At 43.1% G+C, this 22,586-nt stretch overlaps 1 protein-coding gene across 1 annotated transcript in view; it reads left to right on the top strand.

Annotated features, from left to right (window-relative positions):
• Positions 1-16,761, top strand: part of kcnn3 (potassium intermediate/small conductance calcium-activated channel, subfamily N, member 3) — a 44,834-nt gene extending 28,073 nt beyond the window's left edge. The window contains 4 exon segments of the mRNA XM_068736060.1: positions 5,516-5,626; positions 11,384-11,511; positions 12,726-12,795; positions 13,797-16,761. Of these exon segments, the coding sequence (XP_068592161.1) occupies positions 5,516-5,626; positions 11,384-11,511; positions 12,726-12,795; positions 13,797-14,219 (732 nt within the window). The 3' untranslated portion in view covers positions 14,220-16,761.
• The last annotated feature ends 5,825 nt before the right edge of the window (positions 16,762-22,586 follow it).

The raw sequence follows: 22,586 nt of genomic DNA, 5'->3' as shown, positions 1-22,586 counted from the left end.
GTTCAAAGGTCAGCAGATTAGAGAGCATGCTGTCATTTGTGAGAGAAATTCTGCCATTTGTGTAATTTGGGCAATCCTCCTTGAATTAGCCTGCATCTGTGCTTCTGTGTGTTTTGGGTGTGTTTTGGGTGTGTTGGCGTGCAAACAAGAGCATGTTAGGGGGTTGTGTGTGTGTGTGCGTGTGTGTGTGCGTGTGTGTGTGTGTGTGTGTGTGTGTGTGTGTGTGTGTGCATGTTATTCCCCTGTCTGTCCTCATTGCATAATGAAGGTCCTACCTTTTAGTGTGCCATGTCCTCCCACTCTCTATCTCGCTCTCATTTTTCTCTTTGTACCTCTAGTTCCGTCTCTCTCTTTCTATTTATCCCTCTCTCATTTTCTCTCTGTCCGTCTCTCCTTCCCTGAGGCCATGTGTTTATTTCTATCTATCGTCCATCTGTTTGTACCAGTGTATAAGCTGCTGCCTGTATCCTCTATTTGCACCACTTCACAGGTGTTCTTCCCTCCTCAAACTATTCATTTCTTTCTGTCTGATTATGTTTTGTCTTACTGGTCTTTTCTTCTTCATTCATAACGTCCTTGAAATAACCACAAGTTTTTGAGAAATTGATCCAATTGATCAACTCATTTATTAACGTTGACGCTTCTTACATGTTCTATGTCATCACTTTAATTAACATACACTGTTCTGGATAATTGGAGGAAATGAGTGTCATTTAAAATGACAATTTTTTTATTAGCTCTAAAGCTAAATGTCAAGTGAATTCAAATGTCAATGTAAATGTGCAATTAAGATTGATGACTTTTGCGGATTCTTTATAAGGTCAGGATAGAGTTTTTTAACCTAATTGTGTAGCAATATTACTTTTATGAATTACAGATGCAATGCATTAAGCACTACATTATCAATGTGTTTCTCAAAATGGCTTTCCTACAATAAGATGTGATACCATCACTGCAACCTTATACACCCGAGGGTCCCCCATTTGGACGCAGAGTACATCAAAACTTAGAGAGTTTTGTGTTAAAAGTAACTGGCAGAGAACCCACGAAGAACGAATATAATGATGTTATAGTTCTGCAGAAACCTCAGCGTCCTGGGAACAACATGAACTAGGTCACTTCTACATGAGACAAACACATCTCCCATCAGCCAAGCAAACAAATAACAAAATATCATAAATCATACTCGATATGACTGGGACAGACCGGAGAAAACAGCTACTACACTCCGTTAGCAACGTGCTACCTACGAACATGCAGCATGAAAAAGCATGTCCGCCTGACGGAGATTACGGACATAGTTTCCATTTCTCTCCCCGGTAAACCATCGCAGAGATATTCAGCTTCGAACACAAAAAGTCACACAGCTTTCATCGAATATTGTACTTACTTTGGTCGAATCTCAGCGAAAAAATGGAATATCTCCGTACTTCCACTGCATGTATGTCCAGCTGCTGGTGCTCCGTGTGAATCCGTTCGATTCGTGTCTCTCCGACACTCCTCGGATTCTTGGGAGGGTTGGAAGCTCAGCAAATTAGATTTCAGAGATGGGACGTTTTTGAGCTTTATTGGCTAATAGTGCTGTCAATCATCTAGCTTTCCAGGCAATTCTATTGGCTCCTACGGTTCGAAGGATGTCTCAATGGTGAAAATCGGAGAAGGGGGGGCTGAGATACAGCCCTGAACAGAGAGAAGGGCTGAATCTGAAGCAGTATTTGACCTTAAACTAAACAACTAAAAAGGGCTTAGAAAGAGCTTAAAACACTCAAAAAAGGTCCAATCTTCTGTCTATTGATTCATTGAACATCAGGAGTGATACATAGAAGTGATATAGAGTGTTTTTGAATTTAAAAAATACTTTTTTATTCAAATATTGGAATATTTGATCAGTTTTCTAATTTGATATGCTCTATATTTTATAAATGTTTCACTGTATCTATGTATAGCTGTGTATATAGAGCCTATATCAGTTGTTCTAAGAGCTCAGCATATTTAAAGTCTTGGATTTCCATACTTTCCAAAAAACAATATCCTAAAAGTGCTGTTTTTCCAGGGCGAGCTTTTGAGTTTTCCAAGTTCTGCTGTGTTCCATCCTTATCTTATGTGAACCTGTAACATGTATTCTGATAGTTCCATCATTTTTCTCATCTCAAAAATATATTAAAAAAAATATATTTTTTTTTTAATTTTTTAATTTTTTTATTTAATTATACACTTAATTAGGTATTTCTTATCTTTATTCTAGCTGAGGCCTGCAAATAGGCCTCGTTTGTAAAAGGTTTTAATCTTCTCTATTCCATTTCCATTTCTTGCATGCTCAGTCCTGTTGTTATGATAAAGTGTAAGTTAAGCAGAAATCATGTTTGAAGCCAATGTAGAAGTGCCTTTATGCAGTTTAATGAGTTGAAGAAAATCAAGAGGAAAAATCAGAAAGCCCTCAACATAACTCTCAAAATCATAAGTCTGCCAATATTTTACACAAAAGTTACTTCACTTAATGTGACTCTGGAAGCTATTTCACTTTTAGTCTCAGTAGTGTGACTGTGCAGCACTGTCTGGATCATAGAGTCACATAGATCATTTTGGAGTCTATATAGCTCACTGTGTCTGTCCAGCCTCCCTGTATTTGCCAGCTCACCTACTTTCTTTACTGTATAATCCATTAAGTGTGTGAATATACACATTCATGCACAAAAACACACAGACAGACAGACCCCCATTTGCTGGATGAATCATCCGACCTGTGTTTTGGAGTACAACTCTTACTGTAATGTAACACACACTCACAAGGACACACACCAGGGGGTGGATGTAGAACATCCCAAGCCCACTGTTACAGACTCCATCCTCCACACAACACTGACACAGAGCTTGACATACACTCTTACTGTGACTCCCACACACACACTCTCCTCTCCTGTCATACAAACACACTCTGACTGCTCTCTTCAAAAGGGGTGAATTTGCATTGATCATCTGAGAGAGAATGAGGATGCAGGTAGAAGGTGAGGGAGACCAGGAGCAGCAGGTCACGGGAAAGCGGAGCGGGGAGAAAATTGAAAAGACAAATTTTAAAAGGGGTAAAAGGTCGAGGGCATAGAACAGGATACAAGTTTTTTTCTTGCTTGCGAATTATTGTAATGAGTTTCCATAGGGGAAATTCTCGACGTAGTTACTATGACAACACATGAAGGCTAGAAGTGAGGGAATATACCACTGCCCCGAGGCTACCCGGGGGTGGGCCAGGTGTTAGTGTGTTTGTGTGTCGTTGTGGGTGGGCGGATGGTGGTAGACTGCCACAACATGTTGTTTTCTTATATATGTCTATATTTCATTTATACATATTCCCCCCGTTTAGCATTTATAGGCGGCATATACATATTGGATAAATGGTTTCTAACACATTATAATGTAGATGTAAGCAGCTAGTGTTGAATGTATTTGTGTATTTGTCAACTATGGTAAAAGTGGACGCTGGTGTATAAACAGATAATGAATGACAATATAGTAAAACAGTTATATTTATATAATATGTCTTTATAGGCACAGTTATATATGTTTATACATTGTCTTATATCTGCTTACAGCTCCATTAAAATGTGTTATAAGCCATTTATCAGCTGTTTATATACTGCTTATGAATTCCAAATGGGGTCAGGGGTTAAAGTAAAGTGATAGCGTATGATTGTGTGCTGATATACTGTCGTTATGGAAGGGTCATCAGGTTGAAGAGATGCAGAGTAGCTGCCCTTTCAAATCTATTTTGTGCTTTTGTCTGCCTCTTAAGTGCTTGTATTGTGCTCTAATTGAGCAAATTAAATGTCATATTTTTTGTGTTAAATATCTTTCCCACGTTTCTCTGTGTGTTCCTGCTGACCTATTTGGGGAAACTACTTTCCACTGCATGAAGCTCAAAGAGATGCCGTTTCTTAACCTGTAGTGTGTGGATGTTACACAGAAGCACAGATGGGTGATTCCCCCTTTTCTGACAGCTTCGTAGATGGCTGCGCTGTAGTGGAGGAAGCGAGGGAAACCCGAGCGTATGAAACAAATCACAGCAGCACAGCCATCATCAGCCGTGTCACTCTGTGGAGATTGCACAGGGAACCCTGCTGAAATCAAATGGATGCCGGCATATACACAAACAAACTCCAGCACACGCACACACATGCACACATGTAGCCTGCAATGACAAACCAATCAGCACCCTACTGTTTGTGACCGATGAGGACAAATTTGAACGCACACACATACACACAGTTGGATACGTGCAGGTCTGCACTTGTACATACTGTACTGAAGCAATTCGTCGATGGCTCTTTTCCCTAAAGCACAGACATGTATGAACGCTCGAAGGGTTTTCCATCATATTTTATTCATAGTTTTTGAATAAACACAAATAGAGTGGATGAGTGTATAGACGTGGGCACTAGCGCCCATTTGCGCCTTACATTTCACGGAACCCAGCCAAAGTTATTTTTGGTAAACCCGTGTTATCATTCAAGAGTGTGCAAGATGGAGTCTTGGCTATTTCTTACACGCTTGAAAACGTTGCATGGTCCCTCGCTTTCGCTCTCTAACTCACTGTGTTTCTCCTTATATCTTTTTATTCTCTCTCTCCCTACGTTTCCATTTGACACTCTTAATCTTAATTTGTTACTTATCAGGAGATAAGTGACCTCATTAACATTGCCTTCTTCTCCATCTTTCTCCTATTGTGTGCATGCACCCTAGCCTCCTCAATTCAACCGCCCTCCTTGTTTCCTTCCTTCCCCATTTATATTTACTCATAGCTCTTCACTCTCTTTATCTTTTTTTTTTCCTCTCAGTGCTTGCCCCTTCAGAGGAACCTGTGAGCACTCAACAGCCCCATTTTAAAACAGTGTCTAATCTGAAAGTTAATTAAGTCTGTCTTCCTCCCCGTGTTCCTGCTCCTCTTCTCCTCTCAAGCATGTCTTTCTGGTTGAGAGACTGCTGTCACTCTCTCCCAAATTAATTTGCCATATGTCCCATGTGGGTCGAGCTGGAATACAGACAAACCAGTCTGTGTTTCATACTTTTACACTTCCTGCAGGCCTCGAGCCTCCGGTGACAGGAAAAGACTGACACCTTGTAATTCAGATTGGCAGCATCCAATTAAATGAAATTAGGTGGTGTCAATCTTTGATGTGTTTTTCTTCTATAAAGGGGATATTTTTCAGCTCAATATAGAGGCGATATAGAGGGGATCTCACACCAGATGGATTGGAAGTGAAAATAGACTTGGCGTGCCGCTCAACATGAGGAAGTGTGGATGTGGAACAGAGCTATCCCTCTTAATCCTCTCGCCTCTCCAATCCACTTCTCCTTCTGTCATACGGCTCCCTTCCTCATATTTGTCCTCACTCCCTTCAATCATCTGAGCTAATTCCCCTGGCCAAAAGCCTCCGATTTACCAATTCCTCCTCTTAACTGACTGACTCAGTGCTCGGTTTTCTCCTCCTCCCTCCCTCCCTCCCTTTCTCCACTCTCTCAGGGTGCGGGCTGTACGGCTCTGGTGGTTGCCGTGGTAGCCAGGAAGCTGGAGCTGACCAAGGCCGAGAAACATGTGCACAACTTCATGATGGACACGCAACTCACCAAGAGGGTGTGTAGGCTTGTGTGGTGTGAATGAATGAATATGGAGAGACGATAATTTAAAGAAGGCTCAGGTTCTCTGCACGCACCACGAGTGGGACTCCAACAGAACTGTATTTATAAAAGTAGTTTGTATGTGTAGTCGTCCTCTGGGTGAATTTATACTATATTTTCAGATTCCTTCAGGGGTTGAAAACAAGGCGGTTAAGAGCGGCTTGCACTTTCACTGCCTCTCCCTCACCCTTCCCCACTACTACATCACATTATCACCCTGCATTGTTGTGACAGAGTGCCATGTTATTTGAGTGAGTGAAGGCAATAAAAGGTCATCTCTTTCTCGCTTTCTCTGTTCTGCTCCCTCACTTACCGTCCCTCTCTATCTTCCCATCGACAATCTTTTTCCTCCCACATGGCCTCCACCCTACCACCTCCCCTCTCCTCTGACATTTATCTCTCTCACAGTAAATCCCTCTCTCTCTCTCTCTCTCTCTCTCTCTCTCTCTCTCTCTCTCTCTCTCTCTTTGTTCTCTGTGTCACCTTCTCTCCTCTCCTCCATCCTTTGCCCTCTCCTTCCCTTCATCCTTACCCCCTCACTGCCTCTTCCTCTCCATCACTCAGTTCCTCCTTCCTGTGGTCCTCTTCAATTTTTCATACAGTTGAAAGTTCCAAGTTTTAAAAATAGCTCCCATATCAAATATGTAGGGTACATTATGGCAGCAGGGTATCTGGGTGACTGAACGTGGTAGGGTTATCAATGATTTCAGTGTGGATAAAATATCGACGGAAACGTTGAATATACTTTTTAATCAATGATAGATATGGTGGGTCAGTCAATCCACCACGTTGGTTCCAGACTGTAATATAGCTCAAACTGTTTTGGATCACTCCCGAGATCATACTATAAATTTTAAAGGGAATTTTCTCCTCAAGTAAACTACTCTCTTAATAAAGCCAGTCATCAAGTAAGGGAGGCGTCATACAGCAGTTTTATTCAACACAATGCAGCATGCTCCTTCGTGACATTTCCTTCAAAGGGTTTTCGGTTTATGCGGTGGTAATTGTCTCCTGCCCTCTATTACTGAAAGAGCAATCATTGAAGCTGTTGTTTGCACATTGATTTACATGGCTGGGGCCATTCTCCGCCATATCATCGTAACAAGAGAATAAAATCACTCACGCTTTATAATGAATAATGCAACGATATACTTTACATCCTGCCATCATTGTATATGCACACACAAACACAAACACACACAAACAGACACAAAAGCACATCCCCTGGTTTTCTACATCCATGAGCGTTTGAAGGATTACTAACAATGTCAAGTAAATACCAATCAGTGCCGCTCTTAGCCAGTGGTTGCTGTTGTCGATAACGTCTGTGTTTGAGGTTGAGGTTGTCTGTATTTTTACATGTGTGTCATGTAAAAAAAAGTGTTGGTTGTGGTTGCACAGAGAGTCCTAAAACTGCAAGAAAACGTACTTCCTTTGACATCTGTGTACCGCACAGATCATCTTTAGTTCAAATGAATGTGGTGTTTTTTGATACTCTCTGACACATACTTCAAAATGTTTCACTTTCTTTCATTTGGGTGTTCTTCTTTCATCCTCAGATCAGATTTTTAGATGCACCTGAAAAGGCTGAAAACTTAAAAAATCTTACGTGGTGCAGATTGGGTGCAGAGGACCTAATAATCTTATCAAGGAGAATGATGGACTTTAAAAACATCATTCAACATTCAATGCACAGGGTTCATTTCCATGCAGTGTTCAGTGAAGTGTCCCTTTCCCTTTGATCTGAATAGTTCATATAGCCTGTCAGTCGACCATGTGTGTGAGGTTGCAAGTGCTCATGTTTGAAATCAGGACATGTTGCCTTGATGCAGAGTGTTGGAGGTGTGTGTTTAAAAGGATGACACTCTGGTCGCAGCAGTGTTCTGTGGCTCCATACTGAAGTATTGGTTAATTCAGAGAAGTGCTGGAAGTTCATCAGGTCAGAACAACCCCCTGCACATTCAAAGAGCACTCCCGACACTGAAAAAGTAGGACACGCTTACTGTAGGCGCTAAGTCAGAGGAGTGGAGTATTTTGTCCTTTCTTTTGATAGCACTACAATGTCAATTAAATGCCATTCGTTGAAGCCATAAGCCAATTCACTGTGTTAATATGGCTGTTTCTGAGGTCAGTATTTTTATTTCATGCTTTTTAAGCCGCTTTGCAAAATTGAAAATGTTACTTTCTATAAATTGGCACTCCAAATGTGTATTCTGATTCCACTCTGGACAATTGGTTAAATCAGAGCACTTTTAGAAGTCCCTGTGGCATATTCAGAACTTCGCCCGCTGAATATTCAGAGTGCACTCTGGGCTCTGGCCAAGGAGGAGGTGCTTTCCAATGTTTACACCATTAGCCAAATGGGAGCAATCTAACCCCCGAAAGATTTCTACTAAGCTAGCTTTCACTCCATGCAGTAAAAATAACTTCTTTCCGGCAGTCTTTTAATTCACACCTAAGCAAAATGGATTATTATAGGTGTGGACGTATTGTGACAGCGACAAAAATGTATTTGACACTCAGTGAAGGCATTTACACATATCTCTGACATTTTTCTCTTTTTACCAATTAAACTCTTCTTTTTAATGGAGCCCTATCTAGATCTGACCCCATTCAGGAGACACACAAAATACATACACTTATAAGTGGAAGACAACTATTATTTAGTGCACTCGTGGTCCTGTGACCACGTCTGCTTGTCTGCGTGTGCCTTGTCTCTTCCCTGTGTCATTATGTCCGTGAGGGGAAGGTCAGTGTATGTAAGGCGACATGTTGCCGTGGCACATGGATGAGGAGGGAGGTTGTTGCCAAGGTATTTGGTCTGTTTGTTTATGTTTTCTGCTCCATTGTATCTGTAGCACTACAGCACCTAATCAGGCTACTAATCGCATACATAGGTCATCAAGGCTCTCCTGTGTTGCATGTAAGGGTTAGGTGCCTCGGCTTTTCCTCTCATGTTAGATAACTGTCTCCATCACTTTGGAAAATGAAGGGGAAAAAATCCAGGATTTTTCTTCTTTTTTTTTAGTTTAAGCAAAAAAAGTGTCTTGTAATGACAATTAAAAAATATTTCCATTCGTACTGATTGAATTATAATCCACAATATGACATCAACCACTCAACATGCTGAGTTGTGGGAACCGCTTGTCTTAACAGATTTCTGACGTACCTGCCATAAGGTGTGCCGTGTAGGGGAGCAACCAGAACAGATCTTTGACCCTAACCAGCCATACATGGTTGCCCAAGTACATGCCATATGGTCCGGGAATAGCTGCTGCTGCTGCTGTCGTTTGTTTTTTTTGTTGGAGTATTTTTAGCGGCTTATCTTGAGTTTTTTTGGCAAATGGAGTTTCCTCAGTTTCTTCTTTAACAGCCAGGAGGATAGAGAAAGATAAATAAAGAGGGTGGTGGAGCAGATTAACTGCAAAATACTAACTGTGATATTATTAGTAATTTGCATGTGGAGCAGTCCTCGTGATTTTAAATTAAGGGTGAAGCTGTGTCTAATTAATTGGCCTGAGGCAGTGCAACAGCTCATACTGCTGGACAGATGTTGGAAGTTTGTGTAAAAAATTCCACAGCGAGCAAGCCGGACAGAGACAAGATGCCATCATTCATCATATTTCTCTCACCCTGCAGTGATTAATCAACTGACAAATATGATTTGACATATACATTTACCAATGGGCCTGTAGACATGAAGGGTATTAAATGTGCTCTTCAGTAACCTGGCCCATGAGTAAAACTAGAGATAAGACATAATTTACTTTTTACTATCACTGACATTTGGTTGCAAATATCCTCTAAAGCAGTGCAGTTGTGACTCTAAATTTTATGTTGAAACACTATCTAAATAAATGCAACACTCCCGTCAAGATATTAGCATTGATGTTGGTGTATAACAGCGTAGGCCCACTAACAAAATGTCTTCATTTGGATGAAGCCTCCTCAGGATCTTTGCAGCTCTGTCAGTGCCTGTCCTGGCTAAATGGATGGGAGTTCTGTAATCCTAATGATACACACAGGGAGATGAGGCTCAGAGGGAGAAACATGGGATATCAGGCTTTACCTCATACTCCAGCCCTATGGCTTCACATCCCAATAACATTGGTCATGGCGTGTGAACTGAACATATTATATCATCTTTTTTATTTATTTTGTTAGGGTTTACTCACATGAGATATACATACTTAATTTTACTATCTTATCAGAGGATTAGCTGTATAAAGCCGAGAATTAATACGTTTGTAATGTTATTTATAGATTATCTATAGTATATTGGATCAGCTCTTTTCGGTTTGACTTCCTCTGTGTCATTGAAAACACATCTGCAAGGCCCAGGGCCTCCTACTCTCTTCATCTGTGGCCAATAGTGTGTGTTTGTCTGCATGTGTTTATGTGTAGGCGTGTATGTGTGTGAGGAGTCCTTGACTGCGTTGGATAGGTGCTGATTAGCCAAGCTGCCGGGGTCTTTTGTGCTCCTCAGACTGGGGTATAATTGTTCTTTGTTCAGTGTTCGACATCTCTTTGAAGTCTCTCATTCAATTCATGTCCTTACAGATTCTCTCTCCTCTCTCCCTTCCCCGCTTCTTTATGGTATTCACCCGCGCTTTTTTACCGGGCGTCAGACCTCTGTGTTGTAATTACTTAGCAACATATAAAGATGTACAGTACAGAAAACATAGTGGAGCAGATATGGATATAAATGAATGTAACTGAATCAACCTGAAGCCAACACTGACATTTATTTTATTATTGGTTGTCTTTTGTTACATCACAGGAATGTCACCTATATATCGAACAAATGAAAAACAACTGAAGCTTATGTCTGACCAGTACACTGGAGAAAAATACCCATCTTGCTTTGAACTCTGATGGCTATCAGGATTTCCATGAGTGAACATCATTACATAGGCTATTTCTCTAATATGTCTATTCTCCAGGGATGAGGATTGTCTTTGACAGATAGTTTAAGAGCAGCTACTCATGCCACCATTGTTTCTTTCAGTTGCTGCCATAATTAAATGGAAGATCACTGGTTTTAATGAACTGCGGTGTTACGGTAGTAAATTACTTCCAACCAGCCGAGATAATGACGCCCATTTGAGTTAGTCTAACATATAATGTGGCATAAAGACAGTCCAAGAGAGGAAAGAAGTGTGTGTGAGAGACTCCTGTTGGTTCTCATTGCCAAATCTCCCTAAGGAGACGGCTGTTTATGCACGCATGAAAAGCACTGGCAAGCAAGCCGGTGTGTGTGCAGAGAGACAGAGAGAATGAGGGCAGCCTCTAAGAAGAAACAAATGGTATAGTTTTGTTTTTTTAAATCTTTGTAAGGAGACAATGGAGAATGGACGGAAAAAGAGAGAGTGACTGAAAAAACCTTTCTGAAAGAGAAAGATCAGGGCCCAGAGAACAGGCCTGGTCCCCAAAGAACAGGGCTGGCCCCCAGAGATCAAGGCTGGGCCCTAGAAAACAGGTATGGGGCCCCAGAGAGAAATCAGGGCAAGGGCCAGAGAACAGGGCTGCGCCCCCCAAAAAATGGGCCCTTAAGAACATGGCTGGGGCCAGAGAAAACAGGGCCGTAGCCACAGAAAACAAAGACCTATTCTCTTTCTCTTTGAAACAGGTTTGCCCAGCCCTGTTCTCAAACCTGCTGCCAAGGACTACCTGTTGCTAACAATGTGTCCGTGTGTTTTTTGTCTGCGAGCAGATAAAGAATGCAGCGGCTAACGTGCTGCGGGAAACCTGGCTCATCTACAAACACACCAAGATGGCGAAAAAGATCGACCACTGCAGAGTACGCAAACACCAGCGGAAGTTTCTCCAGGCTATACATCAGTAAGACCACGCCTTACATCCACCCACACACACACGCACGCACTCAAATACACACACAAGCACATAAGCCTTTGAATTCAGCCGTACTTTCTATCCACCCACAAGTTGAATCAACGCTGATGATCAGATGAAGTGCATGAATCTCTACACACACACACACACACACACACACACAAAATGAATCATCATCTAGTAAAGGGAAGGTTCACTTCAGGCAAATATAATTGTGGGACTGAAAAATGTGTACATTATGTACTATGATGATTAGAGCTATCATCTCTACTTCCAAGTGTTGTTGATACAAATACAAACTGTAGACCTCAATCACGCTTTAAAATGCTCTTCTTCAGAGCATTGTTTGGTTGTATTTGAATGGCCACAAGGGTAGTTGTCTTGTTAAAGCTTGTCTTACTCAAAGATTTTTGTATATCCTCCGTCCACCATCGCAATTAAGCGTCCCTTTTATGCTGCTTGCTCCTTTGATCTGGAACATTTCAGTCTAGACTTGAGAACATTAAACAAGTGCCTTCAAAAGCCAGAGTCAAGAGACCTAAGACTCTTTTAATTGTAACATAGAAAGGCTCGTCCTGAAGCGTGTGGACTGTGGCTAAGAGGCTGACTCTGTGAACACAGTAACAGGGTGATTTTAGGGGAATTTGAGTACATTCGCCTGTTCAATCCTGTTAGCGTGAAAAGGGGGACATGTTCATCTGGAGGTGCAGCCTCATAAAATTCACACTTCATTATATTGGAGGAAGCCACAGGGTTTATTTTATGAAAACACAGATTAAACCTTTAGTTCAATAATTATTGTATTGTGTTTTGAGAGTCGGCCAAGACTTTTAATTGGATTGAAGAAAGATGATTTATTTTATTTGATCTTATTTCGTTCCATTTAGTTTATTTCCCTGTGGGCTTTATTCCCCTTAAGGTTTCTTAATATTTAAAATACTCTGTTCGCCTACTCTAGAGCTTAATGTCTCAGTTTTATTTCAACATTAAATTTATAGTTTCACCTGCATTACAAAATAACGTTGATGTCGGTACATTGAAATTCAGTGACACACTGCAGGTAGAAATGAAACTGAATTAGGCAAGGTGACCGCTCTACAGTGTTGTTGTCTGGACCTGGAGGGATTAGCTCTCTGGAGTGACCACTGTGTATTTACTGCATTTCAACTTTGTGTATTTAATATGTGTGTATCTGTTTGCAGATTACGCAGTGTGAAAATGGAGCAGAGGAAACTCAGTGATCAGGCCAACACACTAGTGGACCTCTCAAAGGTGAGTCACACACACACACACACACACACACACACACACAGCTACCGTACACATCTGTGCTCTTCATTTATGTAGGAAATCCACTTCACAGACATGTAACCATCGCACAGTTTAGTAACTCATACCAAGCATGCCTTTGCGCCCCCCCAATATATCACAACATTCCTCCATTTCAATGATGACCTGCCCGTTTTCGTGGCTTTGTGTCTCCTAGCAACAGGAACAAGTGTTAAAACAGGGATGACTGTGTGAGAGAGCGAGAAGGAAATGAGGGAGGGTGCTCATGTTTTTCTGTTACCGTGTGGGTGTTTGAGTGAGAATGTGAGTGCACACGTGTGTGTGTGTGTGTGTGTGTGTGTGTGTGTGTGTGTGTGTGTGTGTGTGTGTGTGTGTGTGTGTGTGTGTGTGTGTGCGTGCGTGCGTGCGTGCGTGATTTGTAATTGTGAAAGGAGAAGAGGGAGTGAGTGAATATGAGGGAGAAAAAGATGGAGTGAGGGTGTGTATTTGTGTCTTTTCTAGGAGCAATGCCTTTAGCACCAAATATTTTGCAATTATACCATCTCAATGACTCCATCTCAATTGGCCACTTGTGCGTTTACCATGGTTACGGAGGCCAGGATGTGCAAGGCAGGGACATTTCATTCTCGCTCTCCTCTCTCTTTCTTCACAATGTTATAACGCCCACATAGAGACTTCCCTCCAGCCTCCTCTTCATTCCAGCTTCTGCTCCCTCTTGGACATTTTTTGCTTACTGTCTTACTCACTCCTCCCCAGCCTCAGGCTTGCCCCTCCTCCCACTTTTCCTTCATACTCTAACCCCTTTTATTGTCTCTTCTTATTCAGTCCAAATACATTTTCTGTAAACAAGCTTTAATAAAGCAACCATCATAATACTGCTGTTTACGTATTAGCAATCTGTCTCCCGTCTTCAAAGTTCTCTGTGTTCAATGAGTCTCCTCTTCTCTCTTCTCCTCTCCTCTCCTCTCCTCTCCTCTCCACAGATGCAGAGCGTCATGTATGAGCTCATGTCAGAGCTCAACGACCGCAGCGAGGACTTGGAGCGCCAGATGCTATCCCTGGAGCAGCGGGTGGAGCAGCTTACCGCCGGCTTCAACACCCTGCCCGCCCACCTCTCAGCCACCCTCAGTGCCCAGCACGCCGCCCTGGTCCACTTGCTAAGAGAGAGGGATTCGAGGGACGGGAGAGGAGGTTTTGGAGGAGGTGCTGTGGTCCCAATCTCCCCAGCTGCATCTTTAACAGCTGCACCAGCTTCAGTTTCCTCAATCCAGGTCGCATCTCCAGCACTGTCCCCATCCCAGGTTCCCACTTTGGCCTTGGAGTCCCCTCTGTCGCCCCCACCTCTGAGCCCAGAGGGGAGCCTGGAGGCTAGTCCCAGCACCAACACCTGCACTTCTAGCTGCTGAAGACAGCTCTGAAGACCAGGAGAGGACAAATATGGAAAGAAAATAGGGAGGGAGGAGGAGAGAAACGCAAGGTGATCCTCTGAAACTAACGCTCCACGAGGGAGGGTAGAAGACGGGACTATGAGGAGAAATAGTAGGATTAAGATGGAGGGCCAGTATGAGCGATGAGACATGTTAAGGACTTTGGGGCGCTTTCCTTGACAAGGGGAGGAAAAGAAAAATGGAGACTCTAAAAGGTGTGAGGGGGAGGAAGAATGTCAAGAGGGTGAGAAATGGAGGTAGAAATGATGAGGAGGGGGAAGGGGAGAGGAGGAGAAATAACGAGGAATAATTATATAAACTCAGAGCACCTAAATGGTTACCACTCCAATTACTGAAAAGGGCCTTTTATTATCTCTCTCTCGCTCTCTCTCTCTTTCCTTCCTCCCGATCTCTCTCCCTTCATCAGGAATTAATGACCATGACTTTTTATCCTTATGATGTATTTTCTATCTGAATGCTAATTGTGTGTTAACGAGCATCCCTTTAACAGAAGGTTCAATCAATACGACCAAGATATAAAAAAAAAAAAGAAAAGGAAAAAAAACTAGTGGCATGTACTGCACACACAAACACACACACATACACACAGCTTATATTGAAGCATCATCTACGCAATACAAGTTAACACAGCACAAACATAAATACACAATATTTTACATTGCAGGCCCTATTTACACTCACACAAAGAAATTGTGTGTAGTAGCCCACAAGATAATACTAAAGCCTATACTGCCAAGCACTCAATGCACTGCCAAGCAATGTAGACACACTGTAAAAAATGTTCATCCAAACGACTTATCTTTTGTGGGCGTGACCTAATGCATAGTTGTGAAATTTTAACTTCTCAGTTTGGAGAACCGTAACCGTTCACTGAACTACACAAATTACAGATGAAGATAAAATAAGTTGGTATGACACTGAGGGGCATGAGTCATCATAACGTCTGTTTGTGACAAAGAAGACAGTCGCAGATGATAAAATAACGTAACACAACTACAAAAGGACTTTTTTACTATTGCATTTATTGAATTACAGATTGGGTTGAACCAATGTGTACTTGTAGGTTCACTGTACTGAAATTAGACTTTAAAGAGTTTGATTTTATTTCATTTCTGTTTATGTTACTTATGAAAAAAAATAGTTCAATTTTTCAATAGTATCAAGTGAATTAATAGTGAAATGGTTGTTGGGAGATATAATCTATTACAATCTATTTGGTTGTAATAGATTACAACACAAACATTTATTGAACTGGCATTTCAAACTGGGTGATTCATTTTGAAGAAACACTTCAAGACAGAGCTTTGCATAAACATGATGCTCCACATTTGGTGAGTGTTCAGGTAAAATAACAGTTGAAACATTCTCCATCAATAATAAATGATCTGATTATTCTTTTACTTGTCTGAAATCAGTGGAGTCAGATTGACTGAGATGCTGTAGTATTTATTGTTTTGCTTTAATTCTCTGATAAATATTTATACTTAAAATTACTAAAATGTTGATTTTTACATTAGTAATTCAACTGAATTTAAAATCCAACAATTGTCTAGCTATGTGATTATAAGTTGGTGTGATCAATATTTTTTCACAGTGTACGGTTGTGTCTATGACCCTTTATGAAGGAAAGAAGACCTTACTCACTGCCATTCTTTTTCAAGCTTGCAGTCCCAAAACAACGCACTGTTATCATGAATGTATTCTGTGTAAAGAAATACACTCAAACCCACTTTCTTGCTCGATCACTTAAACTGCCATGCAGACACAGGAACAGACGCCTACACGCACGGACACACGGATATACGTACACACACCTCGACAACCAAAGTGCTCTCTCTTAAATGGACTTCAATAAGAGGCAGGGAACGCTGCTGTCACTGGGGACAAAAGATAGCAGGAGGCGTTGCAGATATCTTGACAATATTTCTGAGGAAATAACTGTGAAAATCTGGGTATGGACTTGTTACAGTGCTGTACGTGGACTTCACTGCTTTAAAACAGATCAAGGTGGACTATGGATGAACACAAGGGAACACAAATATACCTTTATAAAGGATTGATGGCCATGAAGGGACAGCTGTTTATAAAAAGAAATAAAACATAGAAAGAAATACTTAGGTATATCTGACAGGAATTATAATGGTGTGATGGGAAAGAGACAAGCCTACCCATTGGAGACAATATCGAAAACTGTCTTATAGCGACACGCTGTGGCCGGAATACTGAATTACATACGCTTGGAATATTGTATAGTATGCTGTTAACGAAATCTAGCTTTGTATTGCTTAGTCTTTTCTACCATTATGATTAAACACAGTTATAGCTGATATCTACTATTACTAAACTATAGTATTCTTCTCATTCGTCATGACAATTATGATATATGTATTAACAATACGTTAAATAATTTTGAACAAGGAAAGTGCCGTTTGAGGTTGAAATTATTTTGTAATTTTTATTTTATCAGAGAGAATTAATAAAGTATATATCTCTAACATTACGGCGTCCACGTTTTCTGTTTTGCTGTTTTGTTTTATTTTTGTTTTATTTGATTTTGGGTTTTGCGGTTGCTAGTGCGAGGTTTTCAAAAATAAAAGACAACTTATTCAACTTAATTCACGCTGTACAGATGGGTTACCTTTCATTCAGTGTAACCAATTTTCACACCGAATAATTACCATTTGGACACTGCATACTGTATCAAGCTCATTTTAGAGTTGCTACAGGCTATATAACTTATTGTGTCAGTCAATCATGGGCATATTTTCTTATATATCGCACTGTAAAAAGATAATATCTCACTTTGATTGTGACCAACTAAATCCCGGAGCACAATAAGTTTGGGTATGTGAGCCGTATATTTAATTTGCTCTGATGGGACAGTGGATATATAAAGATAACGGCATTCTTGGGATTCAGTAGTTCGCAGTAAGAATTCGTCCATAGACTGGTTATATCACTGACACTGATTTTCAGTTGCTCATCCTATCGCGATATTTGGAGAAAGCTCAAAAATGCTCACAATAGGCATCCATGGAAATAGCTTGAGTTTTAGTTTGTTCATTTAAACAATTATTAGCTTGGTCTTCACTCTTCAGACACTGCAGTTCAGAATAGTCTGAAAAAGAACCACACAGTAAGTATTTGCAATTTGTTACTTATTATTTTTCTATAACTGCTCACTGGCCATACTTCATGATTTAAAATAATGAGTCACATTCAATATATTGAGATCTGAACAACAACTTGTTATATGTTAAGCACATTCCTTATATTCAGGTCTTCTTTCCGATTGGTGATAGTTGAGTCAGAGCTATTTGAGTTAAACACCTTCCCATTAGTTAACACCAGTGTTTGTCCCAAAGGTGACCACACGCTAATCTTCTCAGGGCTTATCATGTGTAAGTGCATTTACTTCAGCATGAAGGCAGTCAAAGCATTTACACGATCTCGGAGGAAATTGATTTTTATTTATTTTCATAAAACAGGCATCATGTTGTATGTTCAAACCGGTGTGAAATTAAAACAGTAAGAGAGGTGTGAAAGCCAGGCAGCCTGAGGCAGTGCTCACAGCACATACCCAGATGTGATGAGTTTGTTATCTGTGATATTTACTGGTTGGTGCTCTATGAGCTCCCGGGCCATTCATTATCTCTTGTGCAATGTGCATTTTCATCATTGTGTTCTATAATTTTAAGGCCAGGGTTATGTCCATTTTTAAAAACTCTTCCCTACTTATCTCTTTCTCTCTCCACTTGTCTTTCAGCCCATCTCCATTTTTCAGGAAAGCCATTTAGTCTTTCAGGATTGCGGTTTAAGCAAAGGATAGCAAAGGACCCAAACAAATCCTCCTTTCCAGGGAGCCATCACCTTAACGTGGTGGAGAGGTTTGAGTGCCCCCATGACCCTGAGGGCTATGTTGTCTGGAGCCTAGAGCTCCTGGTAGGGTCTCCCTTGGCAAATTGGTTTCAGGCGAAGGGCCAGACTAAGAATGGTTCAAAAACCCCAATGAAAAAACTAAGAAGAGTTAAGGAGACCTTGCCCGGAGGAAGCCCAGGGCCCACGTCTGGAGCCAGGCCCAGTCGGAGTGCCCGACAACGAGCGCCTGGTGGCCGGGTTTGCCACAGAGCCCGGCCGGGCACAGCCCGAAGCAGCAATGTGGCACCCCTCTCCTCTCCATCCTGTGGGCTCACCACCTGCGGGAGGAACCGCTGGGGTCGGGTGCGCTGCCCCATGGGTGGCAGTGAAGGCCAGGGACCTCGACGAACCAGACCCGGGCGGAAAAGGCTGGCTCTGGGGACGTGGCACGTCGCCTTTCTGTGGGGGAAGGAGCCGGAGCTTGTGCGGGAGGTGGAACGCTACCAGTTAGATCTGGTGGGGCTTACCTCTACGCACTGCATCGGTTCTGGAACCATACTCCTGGATAGGGGTTGGACTCTTTTCTTCTCTGGAGCTGCCCAGGGTGTGAGGCGCCAGGCGGGTGTGGGGATACTCACAAATCCCCTGCTGAGTGCCGCTGTGTCGGAGTTTACCCCGGTGGACGAGAGGGTCGCCTCCCTACACCTGCGGGTTATAGGGGGGAAAACTCTGACTGTTGTCTGTGCATATGCACCGAACAACAGTTCAGAGTATTCTGCCTTCTTAGAGACTCTGACTGAGTCCTGTATGGGGCTCCAGTGGGGGACTCCATAGTTCTGCTGGGGGATTTCAACGCGCACATGGGCAACGATGGGGATACCTGGAGAGGCGTGAACGGCCTCCCTGATCTAAATCCGAGCGGTCGTTTGTTGTTGGACTTCTGTGCTAGTCATGGATTGTCCATAGCGAACACCATGTTCGAGCATAAGGATGTTCATAAGTGTACGTGGTACCAGAGCACCCTAGGCCGAAGGTCGATGATCGATTTTGTTATCGTATCATCAGATCTGAGGCTGTATGTTTTGGACATTCGGGTGAAGAGAGGGGCGGAGCTGTCAACTGATCACCATCTGGTTGTGAGTTGAGTCAGACGGTGGGGGAAAACTCTGGACAGACCTGGTAAGCCCAACGGGTAGTGCGGGCAAACTGGGAATGTCTGGAGGAGGCCCCTGTCCGGGAGATCTTTAACTCACACCTCCAGCGGAGCTTTTCTAGCATCCCTGTGGAGGCTGGGGGCATCGAACAGGAATGGACGATGTTCAAAGCTTCTATTGCCAAAGCTACGGCGGTGAGCTGTGGTCTCAAGGTCTTAGGTGCTTCAAGGGGCGGTAGCCCTCGAACACCGTGGTGGACACCGGTGGTCAGGGAAGCTGTCCGACTGAAGAAAGAGGCCTTCCGGGATATGTTATCCCAGAGGACTCTTGAGGCAGTTGCAAGGTACCGACAGACCCGAAGGGCTACAGCCGCTGCCGTGAAGGAGGCAAAGCAGCGGGTGTGGGAGGAGTTCGGAGTAGCCATGGAGAAGGACTTTCGGTCGGCACCAAGGTGTTTCTGGAAAACCATCCGGAACCTCAGGAGGGGGAAACGGGGAAACATCCAAGCTGTATACAGTAAGGATGGGACTCTGTTGACTTCAACTGAGGGGGTAATCGGGCGGTGGAAGGAGCACTTTGAGGAACTCCTGAATCCGACTAATACGCCCTCTATGGTAGAGGCAGAGCTGGAGTCTGATGCGGGAGCATCATCAATTTCCCTGGTGGAAGTCACTGAGGTAGTCAAACAACTCCACAGTGGCAAAGCCCCAGGGATTGATGAGATCCGTCCAGAAATGCTGAAGGCACTGGGTGTGGAGGGGCTGTCTTGGATGACACGTCTCTTCAACATTGTGTGGAGGTCTGGGACGGTGCCTAGGGAGTGGCAGACCGGGGTGGTGGTTCCCCTGTTCAAAAAGGGGGACCAGAGGGTGTGTGCCAATTACGGGGGTATCACACTACTCAGCCTCCCTGGTAAAGTCTCCTCCAAGGTGCTGGAAAGGAGGGTTCGGCCGATAGTCAAACCTCGGATTGAAAAGGAACAATGCGGATTCCGTCCTGGCCGTGGAACAACGGACCAGCTCTTCACTCTCGCAAGGATCCTGGAGGGGGCTTGGGAATACGCCCATCCAGTCTACATGTGTTTTGTGGACCTGGAGAAGGCGTATGACCGGGTCCCCCGGGAGATACTGTGGGAGGTGCTTGCAGATGATGTGGTCCTGATGTTTTCATCGGGCTGTGACTTCCAGCACTCACTGGATCGGTTCGCAGCCGAGTGTGAAGCGGTTGGGATGACGATCAGCACCTCTAAATCTGAGGCCATGGTTCTCAGCAGGAAACCGGTGGATTGCCCACTTCGGGTAGGGAATGAGTCCTTACCCCAAGTGAAGGAGTTCAAGTACCTCGGGGTCTTGTTCGCGAGTGAGGGAACAATGGAACATGAGATTGGCCAGAGAATCGGAGCAGCTGGGGCGGTATTGCAGTCGCTCTACCGCACCGTTGCGACGAAAAGAGAGCTGAGCCGCAAGGCAAAGCTCTCTATCTACTGGGCAATCTTCGTTCCTACCCTCACCTATGGTCATGTGGACTGGGTCATGACCGAAAGAATTAGATCGCGGGTACAAGCGGCCGAAATGGGTTTCCTCAGGAGGGTGGCTGGCATCTCCCTTAGAGATAGGGTGAGAAGTTCGGTCATCCGTGAGGGACTCGGAGTAGAGCCGCTGCTCCTTTGCGTGGAAAGGAGCCAGTTGAGGTGGTTCGGGCATCTGGTAAGGATGCCACCTGGGCGCCTCCCTAGGGAGATGTTCCAGGCACGACCAGCTGGGAGGAGACCCCGAGGGAGGCCCAGTACCAGGTGGAGGGACTATATCGCCAAACTGGCCTGGGAGCGCCTCGGGATCCCCCAGTCAGAGCTGGCTAATGTGGCTCGGGAAAGGGAAGTTTGGGGTCCCCTGCTGGAGCTGTTGCCCCCGCGACCCGATCCCGGATAAGCGGTTGAAGATGAGATGAGAGATGAGAAACAAAATGGAAAACGGGATAGCCTTTTGTTCATATTCCAGCCAAATTCAGCCAGAAGAATATGACTGCAAGAACATTGTCACACATTTGACGAAAAAGCCAAAGCAATAGATGGCCACAATGTAACACCAGAAACAACACATTTAAGAAAATGTAAATTAAATGCATTAGTAGAATCACAAACACAGCGCACATTTTTTCAAGTTTCAAGCCATTTATTATTATACATAATACTTAACATTACCTCTGCAGTCCATTTAGAAAATCACAAATGACTTTGAATAGAAGCATCAGGTATTGTGCATTCTATGGTGTAAATGCAATGAAACAATAATCACTCTCTTTTCCTTATTTAGCTTTTTATGCTCTCATTCTCTCTGACTGCTCAGATGTGACCCTTGGTTTAAGGAGTAACCGGTCACTTGTAGAGCAATAACACTCAGACAACTATAATGATGCCGTCAATGTGAACCACGCCACATCCATTTTGACAGATGTCTAGAGAAGACTACACTGACTGCTTCACATCCAAGTATTCATCCCAATGCTCAACCATCACTGTTTGTATTTTGGTCTATGTTATGGTTCTTGTGACCTACTGTAGAGATATTCCTTAGGTAATTATTAAGGAACGCGTTCTTCTTTCCCTTCATCTCAACTTATTAAAATTACTTAACAATTTGAATACTGATCGTCTCCCTTATCTCTAAAATGAAATACCTGACTAAAATAGATTTTTTGCTCAATGCTTGTTCCCTGAAGACAGTTTGCGATGTCATTTGTAATGAAATGCATAGCTTACATGCATGCCTTTACACAAAGAATACATCGACACAAAGTGTCTTTTCCTCGTTTTTTTCTCCAGGCCCTACTGATTCTGCTGACCCCCAGTGCCCTGTTGCTCTTTCTGCATGGTGGAGTCATGCAGCCTCATTACGCTTAAAAACGGAGACCTAACCTCACGCGAGGATTGCTTGTGTGTGTTTTTTTATGCGTGTGTGTGCGCCTGCAGCTTTGTCAGTGGAGGATGAGGCAGGCAGGTGGATGCTGGATGTCGGCCACCATTATCACCTGCCTGTACCAGTCCAGGATCATGTGGTACACCAGTCAGCTATAATGTAATTAGAACAAATGGCACAAATGTCACCAGATACTGTCAGCGGGAGAACGTTTCCATCGCAACAGGATCTCTTATCTCTAACTCTAACTCGTCTTTGTGCTGACAGTAGAGATGAGTGGTGTACTGGATGCTTCTACCAACAAAACAGTATGTCGTAGAGATGTAGCTCTTCAACGTTGTTGCAGGGGACAGCACACACACATAGCACAGGAGCAAGCACATACACAAATACGCAGT

Source organism: Cebidichthys violaceus, unplaced genomic scaffold (genome assembly GCF_023349555.1).
Source record: "Cebidichthys violaceus isolate CVI_PGR_0920_01 unplaced genomic scaffold, fCebVio1.0.p SCAF_7, whole genome shotgun sequence".
NCBI classification, from domain to species: domain Eukaryota; kingdom Metazoa; phylum Chordata; class Actinopteri; order Perciformes; family Stichaeidae; genus Cebidichthys; species Cebidichthys violaceus.
This window is presented reverse-complemented; position numbering and strand designations above follow the sequence as displayed.